General features: G+C 37.0%; 1 protein-coding gene across 1 annotated transcript; it reads left to right on the top strand.

Moving 5' to 3' along the window:
* Nucleotides 1-399: 399 nt before the first annotated feature.
* On the top strand, nucleotides 400-11,863 carry BIVM (basic, immunoglobulin-like variable motif containing). Its single transcript, XM_015823050.2, has 9 exons — nucleotides 400-978; nucleotides 1,728-1,854; nucleotides 2,116-2,211; nucleotides 2,354-2,458; nucleotides 3,643-3,737; nucleotides 5,044-5,176; nucleotides 6,393-6,476; nucleotides 8,762-8,858; nucleotides 10,697-11,863. The coding sequence occupies exons 1-9, from the start codon at nucleotides 501-503 to the stop codon at nucleotides 10,988-10,990; spliced, it is 1,509 nt and encodes a 502-aa protein (XP_015678536.1). The 5' UTR covers nucleotides 400-500; the 3' UTR covers nucleotides 10,991-11,863.
* Nucleotides 11,864-16,754: the final 4,891 nt, after the last annotated feature.

Below are 16,754 nucleotides of genomic sequence, written 5' to 3'. Positions count from 1 at the left end.
GGGATGCAGGAAGCACATAAAACCACACCCCCTCTGGTCCACGGAAAAGCCTCTCTCCACGGAACGGGTCCCTGGTGCCCAAAAGGTTGGGGATCACTGAGCTAAGGAAGAGTTTCATCTGAAGAACTTTGGGCGCTCATTGATAAATTAGGGAGGAGTTGTACTTTCAGTTGGTTTAAAGCAATTTAAATAATTGAATAGAAATCTTCCTCTGATTTTTCCATCTTCTTGGTTGACCCTGAAATGTTTAGATAATTTTTTTCTCTCAAAACATGAAACATTGAAGATAAAAGAAAACTGATGATGTGGACAAGCCCTAAGTTTTTGTTAGAATTTTTTTTTTCTTTGGATTATTCGCTAAAAAAGATGTTTTCTTTTTCATTTCAGGAAATTTGAAAATGTATTTTGAAAATCTTGAAAAAGTGTAAATTATGTTTGAGCGTACAAGAAACATTTGATGTACCTTCCTCGTCTGGAGAAAGCAAATTACAGATCATTCAATGCCTAACATCGAAGACTCTCAATTGGAGAGTGATTCTGAAGAAAATGGGCACAAAACCGGAAGGAAGACTTCAGAAGTTAATCTTCATGGTACTATAAAATCATTTTGTGCTCCAGGTACCTCAGGTGCATCTCTGAGTTCTGGTGGGGACAGGCATTATCCATGGGGATGTCCTGTGACTCACACCCGAGAAAAGTTTTATACCATTTGTTCGGACTACGCTTTTTTAAATCGGGTAACATCTATTTGCAAAAGCCCAAGTGCTACAGTTAGTGCCTGCTTACAAGACAGTGCTGCCTTAAACGATGGAAATAATTCTGGTTTTATTAGTGTTCGAACTGGACCTTCAGATGTAGTTTACAATGATGATTCTAATCTGGAAAGTTTATCAATTAGTCTTGGAAAACTGCCATTGGCATGGGAAATTGATAAGTCTGAATTCAGTGATACATCCCCAGATCTGAAAAATCGAGCAGGTACATTTGTCATTTTACTTAAGCATCTAAATAATCTTTCTTATTCTAATAAAATGAAAATATTTTTATTCTGCTGTTTTGTTCTACATTTACAATATTTATACATTGGGTACTATTAGAGTTTCAGTATTTCAGAAACAACTGTAGTTATATAAATAAAAGTATTTTTAATTTGCCAAAATCATATCTTGAACTTTATTAATTTACATGCTCATCATTCATTTTCAACTGCAATGTTCATGGAGAATTGGGTTTTCTTTCCTATTCCTAGCATTATCAGCTTACTACTTAGATAGAAAATAATATTGCTATGATGCTAGTACTAAAGTTCCTCAAATCCTTAAAGCAGTATAAAAATAAAATAGGACTTTGCAATCCAATAAAATTGGATTACAATCATTAGCAGCATATGCAAGTCACCATATGTACATGACCTCAAAAGTAAAAGAGAAATGGTTGCCTTAAACTGCACTTTCTAAATTTATGGCATTTTAAATAATAAAGTCATGTCCCAAGGAGCTTTCAGGGTCAAATTTGACAATAGAAGACCCAGTAGAAGGAAGAAAGGGTGACTATTACAGGATAAACATAATTATACAATATCATGGAACATATGGGGACACTGAATATGCTGAAAAGGGGTATGTAATTATTCAGAACTGAACTGGAAAATATATTTTGAGGAAGAGGGGTTAAGCGTAAGCTTCTTTAATATCCTGAATATTTAGAAATTATTTATTTATTTACAGGCAACATGAAGAAACAGGAAAGCAAGAAAACAGTTGCAGATAAGAAAAGTAAACAATACAGGGAATGTCCACAGCATTACACCCTTGAAGAAATAAAGCCACGGAAAGTGTTAGATCTCCGGAGATGGTAGTATTTGAAAACATTAGTATTGCTATAGTTCTGTATGGCTGAATACTTTAATACTGGTTAAATAAGTTTTTTTTAATAATTGGGGGGGGTCATACTTTTTTTTTTGTTTTAATACTGTGGCATCTAAATGCTATGATGGCAAGGGCTGAAGACATTTTTGTGGAAGGAAATTGAGGTGCATTGAAGTGAAACTGCTTTAAGCCTTCTGGTTTTCATTACAGCGTATGAAAATTTGCCTATGAAAAATTTGTTTTAAAGGTACTGCATAAGTCGCCCCCAATATAAGACTTCCTGTGGGATTTCCTCTCTAGTCTCTTGCTGGAATTTCCTATATAGCACAATGGGAACTGGAAAGTAAGTTATTCTTCAGTATATTCAGTGTGTTCTTTTGGGAATCTAGTGACGCTTTCATTGCCATTTAGTGTACTTAAAATGCAACTTAGTCTTTGTTTTCTATAGTTGCTTATATTCTGAACTTTTTAATTTCTAAATCCAGTTTACCGCCTATTACTCAAGAAGAGGCTTTGCACATATTGGGCATTCAGCCGCCTTTTGAAGAGATAAGATTTGGTCCATTTACTGGAAATACTACGTTAATGAGGTAAACACTGTCCTTGAATTGTCTTGTTCTCCTAAATGTGGAATGTACATAGGGAGTGTGTGTCTCTCTATCTGTATAAAGCGTAATTTTTATTCTGGAAAAGAAAAATAGGCTTGTCATTATATAGCATGTTCATTAGCTTATTTCTAGGAAACCATGCGTAGAATTGTAGATAAACAGAAACAACCTTAATGCAGATAGTTCTCGATTTACAACCACAATTAAGCCCAAAATTTCTGTTGCTGAGTGAAACATTTGTTAAGTGAGTCTTTCCCCATTTTACTTTCTTGCCACAGTTGTTAAGTGAATCACTGCAGTTGTTAAGTTAGTAAATGGTTGTTAAGTGAATCTGGCTTCCCCATTGACTTTGCTTGTCAGAAGGTCGCAAAAGCTGATCATATGACCTTGGGACACTGCAATTGTCATAAATATGAACCAGTTGCCAAGCATCTGGATTTTGATCATGTGACCATGGGGATGCTATAACGGTCGTGTGAAAAACGGCCATAAGTCACTTCTTTCAGTCCTTTTGTAACCTTGAATAGACACCAAATGAACTGTTATAAGTTGAGAACTACCTATATACTGTTTTAAACACAATAAATTCTAATCTATAAGCAGATTTATTTGTAGTAGTAATGCTTGTGTCACATGGCTGACCTGCATTTGAGCCATATAGAAAAAAGGCAACAAACCTTGATTGTCTTTGATAGAATTATTTCTGTGAGAGGAATAAGGCAAAAGGGAGAGGGAAGGGTTTAGGATTATAAAGTACTTTTGCTAAACAAAAGAAACATGGAGATCAGAAAAAAGTTGTTTGAAAGAGGGCGTTCTAGAGTGAAATCAGAAGAAAAGAATGTCTGAATTTGGGAGTGTTACTTTTCAAAATGAGAAACAAATGTGCCCATAATTCAAATCAAGGGTATTTAAGGTCAATGTGTTTATTAGCTTATTAGTATTAGACTTCCAAGAAGAAATACTTTAAAACAAACACAGATTGCAGTCCCAAATAAGCATGTATGAACAGGGGTTATAATTGTTCTATATATCTGACTAAGGAATAGTGGGAATATTAGCCATGTCATATGTGTGTGGCAGGAGAAATGTTTTTTTATTGTTTAATTGCTAATTTACATTTAAACCACAAGTGCTAATTTACATTTAAAGCACTTTGTACTTTTCAGGTGGTTCAGGCAAATTAATGATTATTTCCATGTAAAAGGATGTTCCTATTTTCTCTATAAACCTCACGGGAAGTACAAGACTGCTGGAGAAACTGGTAAGGCAGTTTTAATGACATGAGCTGTTTGCAGCTGTTAAAAGAGCAGAACGAAATAGGTGTGGGGTCTGTTTATTTTTCATAGTTGGTTTCATGTCTATTTTTGAATTTGTATTGGATTTTTTAAAAAAAATAATTGATATACTGTATTTTTTCTGGGATTTTGTGTTCCCAATTGCTAGCTGAATATGGAGAAAAGGGCATTGTTGATTTCTTTGACTTGTTTCCTCTGAACATCTGTTACCAGAGTTCCTCACCTCAGGAAAGGAGAGTTGGATAACAGTGGCAATGGAGAGATGGAGCCACATCTGCACCCTCCGCCCACTTTAGTTGTAGATATTGCAACTCACTTGAAATTTTCTGGCAGGAAAAGCATTTGCTTCTAAATAACCAAGTTTTTTGTTTGAGAGGGATTTAAATTGCAGGTAGTCCTCATTTAATGATAACAATTGAGACCAAAAATTCTGCCATTAAGTGAAGCAGTTGCTAAATGGGAAATCAAGTAATTGTATTTTCCTTTCCCCCACCCCTCTTTGGAATGCTGACCCTGTTGCTGGGATAATTAGCAAGAAGGCAGTTAATATTTGTATTTACCTTCTCTGGAGAGAAAGGAATGATAAGAGAGTAAGCAGGCACCCAATGTGGAATATACATTGTAAGTCATGCCCTGACTTGTGGCTGCAGGTGCCAGTGCATTGCTTTCAATGTGTACTCCCCATCGTGTGCTTGTTTATTCGCTATATAATCCCTTCTTATTCAATCTTTCTACTCTGCAAGGGGGGGGGGGAGAGAAAATAGATCAGGTACAGGACAATGCATATTGATTATAATAGTGATAAAATGACTAAGGAACAGTGCAAAGGTAAAAAAAATGCAGCCATTGGTCATGAAGTTATTTTTTTTAGCAGTCACTAAGCAAGGACTACCTATATCAGTGGCTGCCAACCTTTGGGTACCAAGGACTTGTTCTTTGGAGAGAGATGTTTCCGCAAACCGGAAGAGGCGTGATTTTACATGCTGCCTGCATCCGGTGGATTGGGCCTCGCTTGTTTGCGCGGCCCTGTTTCTGGCATGCCACGGACCGGTGCTGATTCATGGATCTGGGGTTTGGGACCCCTGACTTATATGTTACTACATTATTTTGCAGTCTACCCTATCCTATATCATATCATATATCATATCATATGTGAATTATTTTATATTGATTACAGATGGTAATTTTTTAAAAATAATATTAAACTAAAAGTGTGTCTTAATATTTGATAAAATACCTTTTTTAATGTTTTAATTTCTTTTTAATTTGTAGCTTCAGGAGCTCTAACAAAATTAACACAAGGGCTGCGAGATGAATCAATGGCATTTATTTATCATTGCCAAAATCATTATTTTTGTCCAATTGGATTTGAAGCAACTCCAATAAAGCCAAGTAAAGCATATAAGTAAGACCCTCAAAATCTACTTGATTTCATCAGTGGCACCAACACACCTGCAATCATCTTACAAAAAGTGAACCTTTAATTGCTCATATTAACTTTATAGCTTTATCAGCAAACATGGGACATAGAATCATATAGTACAATTATGTGGGTTTCGTTAAATCTGCATTAACAATCACTAGATGGCAATATTTTTTCAGATACAGTTTTCCGAAATGGGAGCAATATTAATTTAAACTGCAAGACTTATTCTACAAGAACTGTCTCTGATGCAGTACTCTGGATAAACCTGCTTGTCACCAAACAAGTCTGAAAGACCATGAATTTGTATGATAAATGCATTGATTTCTATCTTTATTTCAGCTGTATCCTAAGTGTCTAACTCACATTGCATTTGATACAAGTCTTGCTTCTTTCATTTGGAAGAATAGCCTTTTAAAGTCTTCGGTAAAAATCCTTGAACTTTATTTTTTTTAATGAAATCTGAATGGAAATTTTGTTTTTTTTCATTAGGTGAATCAATCCAATTTCATTAGTTTGACTTCTACTAAAAATAGATGTGCTGGTTTGCATGAACCCGCATTGGTGGGAATTGCTATTTCCTTAAAAGTACAAATGAATGGATTTTACATTTCTTTTGGCCTTTAACTGATTAAAGAGGCAGAAAACACTGTTTCTGCAGAGATTATAAAGCATTATATTGTATGTATGTTTTTTGCATTTATACTAAAATAAAAATTAGTCATTGGAGGAAATTAGGGACTTGAAAAGAACTTAAAAGCCATTGAATCCAGCCTACTGCAGAAACAGCTACTGCCATCTTTCTGAATAGGAATAAAGATGAATTCTAGAGCAGATATGTTCTGTCTGTGTAGAAATATCTAGAGAAGGGGTACAATTGCTGAAATGTCAATCTCTCGAAGAATACATTTGTTATTTTAATTTTACACATAAGTAACATGCTATCTTAAGAATACAGAGCGGTCTGGGTTAAGTTTGCAAATATTTCATATATTATGAAACTAGGAGCAGTAGATACTTTTGTTTATTCTAAAGATGAAGGTCATAGATATTAATATATATATTTTAGTCATATTTAATATATTTTATGTTACCATACAACAACTAATTATTCATTTCGGCCAGTGACAAGTTAAATTGCTTGTTTATAAAGCTTATTATTATGATAAACATTTTGTCTATCATTTTTGTGCATCAGAGGATGTCTCTTACAGCAAGATGTAGAATACTGGATACTCATTGGAGAGCCAAGCAGAAAACACCCCACTATTCACTGCAAAAAGTAAGTTTGCGCAAAAGATCATATAATTTTTAAGATATTTAGATACGGAGTGTTCTTTTGGCATCCACAAATACTCATATGAACACCGATTCCTAGATGAATAAGTATAAGATACAGATCCCCAAATAGAATTGGAAATGTACTGAAACTTCAAAATTTGCATGTTTTAGCTGAGATTTCTTTTCTAGAGAGCTAATATTTCATCCACCTCCCAAAGTGAGTGCTAGTCTGGCATCCGTCTTGTAACTGAAAGTATTGAGAATCAGATTTTGAGGGGAAAAATACACTTACCTTGGGAATGGAAGAAAATGGACATTTACTTTATATGCTATGAAATGGTTTAGTTTGTTGAAACTTGAAAACAATTCTTTATATTTGCTTTTGGCTGTATACCTAAATTCAGTTTTGAACCTCAGTTCCCAGATTTGCATTATCAATATTAATGACATTAACTGAGACCATTTCTAGAGATATCAAAACTTCAGAAAGTAGACCATAATCCATTCTCGATAAACCAGATCATTATGGGATGGATGATCCTGCTGTTGGATGGATTCACAGCTGGCTAAACAAGTAATAGTCGATACATTGTCCTTTATTGGTCTGTTTCCACATGGAGGGGAGGTACACAATGGAGCATCCTAGGGTTCTGTGCTGGTTCTAGAATTCTTCAGGTTCAACATTTGAAAGGATCTTGATAGACTTGAATAGACAAAATAGATAGACAAAATGTTTAATGGTGAGAAATGTAAACTTTGGAATTCAAACAGGAAAAAAAACAGATACACAGATAGAAAATAGGTGGTTTAGTATGTCATGTTTTGGTCACCACGATAAAAAAAAAACATTTTGAGGAGATGTATAATTCTTCCAGTATATGAAGGAATGTCACTGGGCAGAGAGTGTGGATGTATTCTTCGTAACACCCAAGAGTAAACCACCCAGAATCTTGCATTTGAGATGGAAAGCCATGTACAATAAAATAAATGCTTACTTACATAATGCCAATGGCTGGAAATTTAACTTAAATAATAATTTCCTGACTGTAGGAACTATTAAGCAGTGGATCAATCTGCCTCCTGAAGTCATGAGTGCTCCACCGCTAGAGTTTTCAAGAAATGACTGGACAGGTATTTGTCTGGAATGGCAGAAAGATTCCTGAACTGGGCAGGAAGTTGGACCAGATGAATATTTGCTAAACATTTGGATAACATTTAGATAATATATTTGCTAAAACAGGATCTATTTATAAAACCTACTTGGTATCTATTTATAAAACCTACTTGGTACCATTCTTTAGATTGAAGTAATTAAAAATATCAACTGGTCCAGAAAAAATGTTTACTATCCAGCAGAAAGTTTACTGATTGCAGCTATTATGTGAAATATGAGATCCATGACTTCATAGGTTGCCACTCTATTTCTAAAGACAGTTCAAAAACTGATTTCAATGTAAACTATATGATTTTAAACCAGATTTCTAAAAATCATATTATATTCTTGCTTATATAAATCTGCCTGTCCTGTAAGATCTTTTGAGAATGAACTTTTGGGGTTCCTATCGAGATCAAAAGCATATTTGATGGTAATGTATGAATAGAAGCATTCACATCTCTTTGGAAGCTGTGGAACTTCTTCAAATTAGATATCTATATTAATCTTTCCCATGCTTTTCATATATAAAGCTAAAATAAGAAATTTGTGAAAAAAAGAGGAAGATAGTAAAGTGGTGTTATTTACTAAATGAATCAAAGGACTAGAACCCCTTGCTTTCATTTCAGGAAAAATGTCAGTATTTGCTAGATCAGTGGTTCTCAACCTTTTTAATGCCGTGACCCCAACCGGTCGTAAGTCGAGGACTAAACCGGTCGTAAGTCGAGGACTAAACCAGTTGTAAGTCGGGGACTACCCAACCGGTCGTAAGTCAAGGACTTTCCCTGCCCGGGAGTGCTGCGCATGCATGGTTCCGCCCCCTGCACCGGCTGAGGCGTAGCTGGCAAGCGGCAGAGACAGAGCAGGCCGACCACCAGCTGGCCTAGCCCAAGGGAGGTAAGGCACCCGCCGGAAAAGGGAAAAAATGGCGGACAAAAAAAATGGACAAAAAAATGGCGGACAGCCTTGCTTGGTGACCCCCGTGAAATGGTCGATCGACCCCAAATGGTTGAGAACCACTGTGCTAGATCTTGTACTTAAGTATGAATTTTTGTCTATCAAGGGTTAACTAGTAAGCACAATACTCCAGATTTTTGTTGTATTTGTGAATTTCTTTCCATCTTACTGTGTAGGTGGGCAGACATTGTAACAGATTTAAACACTCAGAATCCTGAATACTTAGATATTAGGCACTTGGAAAGAGGTCTTCAGTATCGGAAGACAAAGAAGGTAAGAATGCTTCATGTTAAAGCAGAGCTGCATGTTTGTCGGGAGGTAGCATTCATAAAGTACATTTAGATATTCTTGCATGATAGTAATTATGGGAAGATTACTTTGCATTCACAAAATATGTTTCTATTTGTTAAAAACAGAAATGGCTTCATTAGTCTATCCCAGGGGTAGGCAACCTTGGCTCTTTTATGACTCATGGACTTCAACTCCCAGAATTCCTGAGCCAGCCATGCTGGCTCAGGAATTCTGGGAGTTGAAGTCCACGAGTCATAAAAGAGCCAAGGTTGCCTACCCCTGGTCTATCCCTTCCTCCGTTTCAAACTAACATGTCATATTCTTTTGAGCACAACAAGAATAAATTGCTGTGATCTAATTTACTAATTAGTTTCTTTTGCTAAGGAATTGCCACCTTTGGATACAGCCCACACTAGGGCACATTTGGGAATTATCTTTGCATGGCAAGTGAGATTCTCTTAATCCAAAATAAGATTTCAGTTCAGCAAATTCACTACTATTGATTATGTGCCATCAAGTCGTTTTTAACACCTAGTGACTAGATAGATTTTCTCACATGTCAATCTATCCCTAACCCAGTCTTCCAGTGGTGCATTCATTGCCATAGTAACTGAATCTATCCACTTGCTACTGGTCATCCTCTTCTCTTTTCTTCCATCTTTTCCAGCATTAGAGATTTTTCCCAGAGCTAGGTCTTCACATAATGTGTCCAAACTAGGATAATTTGAGTCTGTTCTTTTGAGTGAGAATTATAGGTTGATTTATTCAATGATTTATTGGCTAGTTTTTTTGACTGTCCATAGTTTTCCCCAAATTAAGACCCAGTCTTTTTTTTTTACCTCCAAAAGAGGCAGTAGGTCTTATTTTCGGGGGATGTCTTATTTTTTTCCCAACACCTGCCTCGCCTTGTGGCGGTGGCACCAACAGCCCTGTCCAGCAGGAGTCCACATGGCCACCGGCTCACTTCTGTGGCCGCTCATAGCAGGAGGACATGTGGCCTGCCGCACTGTGCCACCGCCATGAGGTGAGGCAGGTGGGGGAGAAGGTGGAACTGCCCCAAGCGCCCCATAGGCGCCAAACACTTTTCGCCCAGAGACTGGAAACATCATCTGCTTTCGAATGGGGCGCTTAGAAACCGAGCGATTCGCTCCATCTCCAAGCACCCCATTTGCAAGCAGACGAAGCTTCCAGTCTCCATCATTTCTCCGGGCAAAAAGTGTTTGGGTGCCTATGGGGCATTTGAAAACGGAGCACTCCGTTTCCAAACACCCCATAGGCACCCAAATACTTTGGGAGAGGTGGTAGAATAGGAGGACTTCTAAAATCTATCATCCACTATATCACAAGACTGCATTTTATGAATCAAGGCTACATTTTGGAAAAAAAATCACTAGATTTTCAAATACCTAGAACCAACAATGGATGATGAGAAGATGTAGCAGTTGTCCTATGTGGATTGAAAAAGGTTAGAACAAAACTATGAAATGGGGAATTACATGTAAACCTACTAATTAAATAATGTTGAACTCTTATCATAGAATAAATTGTCATTGTCTATGGAAATTCTCAATCATCCAGGTCATAGTTGTCCCAAAGGTGCTTTTCCAAAAGGCAACTGGACTTCCTTAGTTTTTTTTTCCTTGAAAATGTTTTTCCACTTCTTCAATTCAGCTTCTTCAGTTTTATTGTAACCACAGATTGTATTCAGTAAAGAATTCTAACCAGTGCAAAAGACAGTGAAAGCATTAATTCAAATGGATGCAATCTTAGCTCTTAATATATTGAGAGAGTTATTTTAACAAACATCGTATACATTTTAGGTAGGAGGGAATCTGCATTGTATCATTGCTCTTCAGAGGTTTAATTGGCACCGGTTTGGACCTTGGAACTTTCCACTTGGAAATGTTCATCAAGAACTACAGCCTCCATCTCAAACTCAGGGCTTAGCCAAATCTGAGAGTGAAGACAACATCTCCAAGAAGCAACATGGGCGCCTTGGGCGATCATTCAGTGCTAACTTCCATCAAGTTTCTGTTTGGAGGAAGCTGTCTCATCTTCATGAAAGGCGGAATAGTGGCCTTCAACGTTACGCCAACTGTGATGGGAAAGACTGAAAAGGAATTCATCTGTGCTACTGTAATACATTCCTAAAGCATGGTAATAATTTATTATGCACAGAAAAAGGAATGTAGGGAAATTTCATATAAAATTCTTAGGAATGTTTGTTATTTGAGTATGTAATTGGTATATAATACTAATATGTTGTAATTGTTATATATTGGGAATAACAAGAAAAGTTAATCAAAAGACAAGCACAGAATACCAGTTATGGGCAATCTAGTATACCGGCTAATTGATTTATGTTTCAGAGTGTGAAATCAGATCAGATGTAGATCAAAATCATTTGTGGGCAGGAGATTTTGTTATGTGATACAGATTATAGATAAAGCATGAGATTATTACCTTCCAAAATGATTTATTAATTGCAAACTATATAATAATGACAAATGTTTAAAGTATATTCGCTTTTAAGTATTTTCAAAAATGCAATAAATTCTAGTACAATTCAGAACTAACAAAACACTAAACGTCAATATATAATTAATTGATCTGTTTCTCAATGGAAATATTGTTTTATACAGTTTAAGCTGTTTGAGTTGGCAGTTCGTAGTTAATAGGTAAGAAACCTATGAAATCATCTGGAAAGATAAGGTAACTGTTTCTTTTAAAATTGGTCTAGTAAAAAAAAATCACCACTGCCAGTCATGTCCTTTTGTGTGTGACCTGAATTCAACTCTCAGTTGATTGGTTCCTTTTAAAGAAAATTCTCGCACTCATTTCATATGATTATTCAGTAAATACCAAAACTTTATGTCTTGGGCTGCAGTGATTTCTTGTAATATTTGAATTCTCTTTCACTTCACAACTTTGTTTGATTGTTGAGGAAGATGTTTAAGTGCCCAAATAAACTGACAGCCACAGCAATATACCTCTTCAGAGCACTCTTTGTAACTTTTTTCAAATAATCATTTCAAGTAGTTTTATTTGGAAGTATAATATTGGTTCTCATGGGAAAAAACATTTTAATAAAAAAAAGTCTTTATCCATTGATTATCTTCTTGTTCTTTAAATGTGTATGTTTGCAAAACTAGAGACAATAAAAAGTAGGAATTGCTTTATCCAAGTCTTGGATAACCTTTTATCTATGTTTTTAGAAACTTGGTACTAAAAATCAGTTCTTCGTATCCCTCTGTAAGATAAGATTTTCCCTGTGAAATGAGTTGGCCGAAATGAGAAAAACATCAATCATTTCTAATTTATTTCAATCATAGGTCAGAATTTTCTACTTCCCTAAAACATGAACTAACTAAAACCTGGTTTGGGGTATATTTGCCAACAAACTGTTTTGATTTTCCTATGCATTACTAATATTTTATAAGATGTCCCTGTAGCAACAGGAAAATTCTTGTAATCTATAGCATAAATTCAAAAGCAGAAATATGCTAATATTTTCCTTTATTCTACATCTATTTAGAAGAATAATGAGAACTGTGTGAAGATTGGCACAAAAGAGGTAGCAAAACATAAGTGCATTGTTGATTAATTCTTCCAGTTATACGAAGATAGAGCCATTCAGATTTGGAAATGGTGTCATTTTCCTTCCAACACACTGAATTAAACCAAAGATAAACCTCTTTAATGCAGAATATAAGTAAGATCGGTGTCTGTTTGAGCCTTCTTTTGTAACTAAGGTTTATGTATGAGCAATTTTTTTCCATAGCCTGCTTGAAGGAGGAAGATAACTTTTCAATTGCTGACAGTATTCATCTGAAACTTTAGTCACTCCTAATTGTACCCACATATTTTTATGTTAAAAATGCTTTTATAGTTGTGTCCCTCCTCAACCACAGCCTGACAGATCTTTAGCAGCAGAGGTGGGGAATCACTAGTGGCCTCCAAGGCCACAAGACTCTTGGTCCTGTGTAAGTATCACTAGGATAGGCTCGCTTAACCCTTTCTCTTGTGATAGAAGAATGAAGCATTGACCAAACCTGTAGACCATGGGAAATTGCCTTCTGCTTACCAGCTCAGAGAAGCAGGAAGTTGCTTCTGCCAGTTATTCTGACAACTGTTTGCCTAATAAGGATAGGGGGATAGAGCTCTTGGTCTCAGGAGCATACTTGTTACTGGGAACAGCATTACATTTAAATATTGGACTGACATTGAAGAGACCAAGGTTCAAGGCTGCCATCAGCCATGAAAACTCCCTGGATGTCTGAACCAATCACTTCCCTTTGGCTCAAAATCCATCATTTGGTTTTTGTGAAGAAAATAGTGTGATGTGTGTTGTTTTGAACTTTTGAATGAAAGGTGGGATATAACTCAAATACTAATGTCATTCAATGAACTTCTGTATTGTTGGATAGAAGAGTGCACTGGATTTGACTTTAGACTAAATCAAATACTTCACTGCAGTTTGGTGAGTTAGATGGACAATAACTTTGTTCAAGAGCAAGAAACCATAGTTGTTTTGATAGATTTTTGCTGGGTATTAAGAGAAACAATGTGTGTTATCAAGTCAGAATCAGTTCTTTAACAACCATATGAACCTCCAGGGTAATCTATCCCCAATCTAGTCCTTTAGTTCTTCCAGTTGGATACTTATTGCTGCTGTGATCGAGCTCATTCACCTTAATACTGACCTTCCTTTTCTTCTCCTCCTTTCCCAGCTTTATGGACTTATCAATTGAGCTGAGTTTTCGCATAATGCAGGGGTGTCAAACTGCTGGCCTACAGGCCAGATGCGTCATGGCGAAACCACACCCATCCCATTGCTGGCAATTGCAAAAAATGTTGCGATACATCGCAACGCGTGACGTGAGTTTGACACCCCTGGCATAATGTGTTTAAATTTGTTGAAACTCTGTGAAAAAGTGAAAACTCTGGATTGCTAAGGTCTATTAAATGGAAACTATGTGTACTTATATTTGGGGGTAACCTTTGAAATCAGGATTTTAAGAGAAGACACTCATTTATTAAATGTACATTACTTCAATAAAAAGTTGGGAGGGACGGACATTGATCTTCCCTCACCTCCCCCCGCCCATGCACAATTAGGTGCTAAAGCTAAACTCTCCCTCTACCCTCCAACCAATACCCCTTTAAAAAAATTATCTTGATTCCAAGCAAACAAGGAAAAAAAATCTTTCTGGAGCTTTTTATTCATGAAGTTAGAAAAAAAGTCATTTCTAAAATTTGTGCTAGAAAATGGAGGACTCTGGTGTTGTGTCCTGGGCCTGTTGAGGAAAACTCAGCAGGCCCAGAAAAGGTTGCAAATGGTCCTGGGGATTGTAAAACCTGCCCGGGACCAGACTGAGCGGCGCCAGCCTTGCGCACATGCGCAAGGCGCGAAAACGCTGCCTTTCCTATTGGTTAGCACTAGCTGGGTTCCTCACCCTATAAAAGGCCTGCGAGCCTTTTGCTCTTTGCTTGGAGTTGGAGAAGGAGAATAAAGAGCTATTGTTTACACAATGCGTCTTCGTCAATTGCTTGCGAACCGCAAACACAACATCTGAATCTTTACAAACTTTAGCTGTCAGCCTGACTGCCTGTAGAGGGCAATCTACAGTGTAGTCTTTATTTAAGTCCTATCTGGACTCTACAGGCAGTTAGGTAGACAGCTAAAGCTTGCAAAACCCAGCCGCGTCCATTTTCTGGCACACCTTTTAGGGATTTTTAAAAAAAAATACTTCAAGGGGGAAAAGCTGCAGAAGGGTTTTCTCTCCTTGTTGGCTTGGTTCCTCTACTCTTCAGCTGCCTTTTAGGCAAGGCCCCTCTTCCCAAAGCCTAGAGAGGCAGGGGAGCTTTGCCAAGCCCTCATGGGCAGAAAGCTCTGCAAGGAGCTGCCATTTTAGCAAGAATTGTGGGGGGTGATGAAAATGGCAATTGCTTCCATGAAGCATGGGGAGCAGGCCTAAATGCTGTAGGGATGGGAGGAAAGACAGGCAAGGGAGGGCACTGCAACATCCCCATTGTCGTAAGTGCAAATGATGCTGGATCTGTCATAACTATCAGACAGGTTGGTTTGTAGAGTCAGTTGCTATTTTCAATGGTTATTAAATGGACTGTCATTTTTTGAGGACTACAGGTAATCCTCGATTTACAATAGTTCATTTAGTGACCATTTGAAGTTAACAATGGCACTGAAAAAAGTGAGTGATGACCATTTTTCACGCTTATGACCACTGCAGCATCCCCATGGTCACGTGATTTATATTTGGATGCTTGACAACTGACTCACATTTATGACGGTTTGCAGTGTCCTGGGATCCCCTTTTGCAACCTTCTGACAAGCAAAATCAATGGGGAAACCAGATTCACTTAACCACCAGGTTACTAATTTAATAACTGCAGTGATTCAGTTAACAAATGTGACAAGAAAAGTCATAAAATGGGGCAAAACTCACTTAACAAATTTCTCACTTAGCAACATAAATTTTGGACTCAACTGTGGTCTTAAGTCAAAGACTACCTGTACCTGTATATTTTATAAGCCAGAGAGGTTTTCTCCATAACTAATGGAGTTAGCATTATTACTACATTAGCCACATGGTGGAGCCTTCAGCACCTAATTATATCTCAACTTCAACAGAATCCCCAGTAGCTTAGCAATTAGATGCTGCTCCTTATGTGGCTAGGTTTTATCCTATGCAACAAGAAACCAGCATGTTGCAAGTATGACATTTATTTGAATTAATATTTTTACATTTCCTGCCGCAACAGGAGATTTGCAAGACAGGTATGTATTTCTCACTTTCACTTTCCAGCATTGCCAATCTTTTTTTTTTTTTTTAAGATGATACATTTGGAGTTTGATATACAGTAGTTGCCATTACTGAAACTTGGTGGGATGAAACTCATGACTGGAATGTACTAATGGAAGCATACAAACTATTCAAAAGAAACAGACCTAACAAAAGAGGAGCTGGAGTTGCGTTATATATAAAAGATTGCTACATCTCTATAGAAATGCACAAAAACAAGGATGAAAACCTCCTAGAATGCATATAGGTCAATATAAAAGGAAAACGCAAGGGGTTGGACTAGAAGACCTCCAAGGTCCCTTCCAGATCTATTCTGACTGATAAAAATCCTTTTCCCGCATTCTATAGTTTTGATCCTGCTTTTCCAGTAAAGTGTGGGAGGGGACATCTAGAGAAATTCTGCTCATTTAGAGAAAGAAAATCATAGAGAGTAGAAATTCGTTTGATGCCTGTGCTTCCTGTTTGCTTTTAAAGTGTTTTTAAAGCACTCTCTGCTGGGGAATGAAGATGTCTGTCTCATCCTTTGTCTAGGAAGATAGTGACTGATGCTTAGGCCAGATTCCAAGACCAGATAGCAGGAACAGACTCCTGAATAAACATTCCTGATAGAAGCCTTTCCCTTCTCAATTGCATATTCATGTGCAAAATGTTTGAAGCTGCTGCAAGAAACAACCATTATCTTGGAGCAGACAGTATCAGCAAACATACCTCCCCTACCGCAGTGAGGAGAAGAAAGCCAGAAGATTGTCTTGCCCAAGAAGTTTGTGAATGATTGAACTATCTCATGTTTGCTTTCTGCCTATTAATTCAGGGTTAAACTCCAGAGAGAAGCTGGATGAAAACTATACAATCCCAGTTCCTTGAAAATCTTGAATCCTTGGTTACTATACCCAGCAGCAGCCCTACACCAGCTTTTTCTCCAATTTAGTTGCTCCAATTCAGTTATATTTCAAGTTATATAAGGTAAAACCACATGTGGTAATCCCTCAGCACTGCAATAACTGTGTAACCATATTATTTGCATGCTACACATTATGTATTTGAGCTGCAGTTG

This window comes from Protobothrops mucrosquamatus, unplaced genomic scaffold (assembly GCF_001527695.2).
Source record: "Protobothrops mucrosquamatus isolate PMUCROS unplaced genomic scaffold, P.Mucros_1.0 scaffold1754, whole genome shotgun sequence".
Lineage (NCBI taxonomy): Eukaryota > Metazoa > Chordata > Lepidosauria > Squamata > Viperidae > Protobothrops > Protobothrops mucrosquamatus.
The sequence above is the reverse complement of the archived record's forward strand: the minus strand, read 5'-3'. Positions and strand labels throughout refer to the sequence as shown.

Excerpts from the sequence above, each read along its gene's own strand:
- BIVM (XM_015823050.2), top strand. The coding sequence starts at position 501 with ATGCCTAACATCGAAGACTCTCAATTGGAGAGTGATTCTGAAGAAAAT. Across the intron at positions 2,212-2,353 it reads AGCACAATGGGAACTGGAAA|TTTACCGCCTATTACTCAAG; the intron begins GTAAGTTATTCT and ends TTCTAAATCCAG. Across the intron at positions 3,738-5,043 it reads CAAGACTGCTGGAGAAACTG|CTTCAGGAGCTCTAACAAAA; the intron begins GTAAGGCAGTTT and ends TTTAATTTGTAG.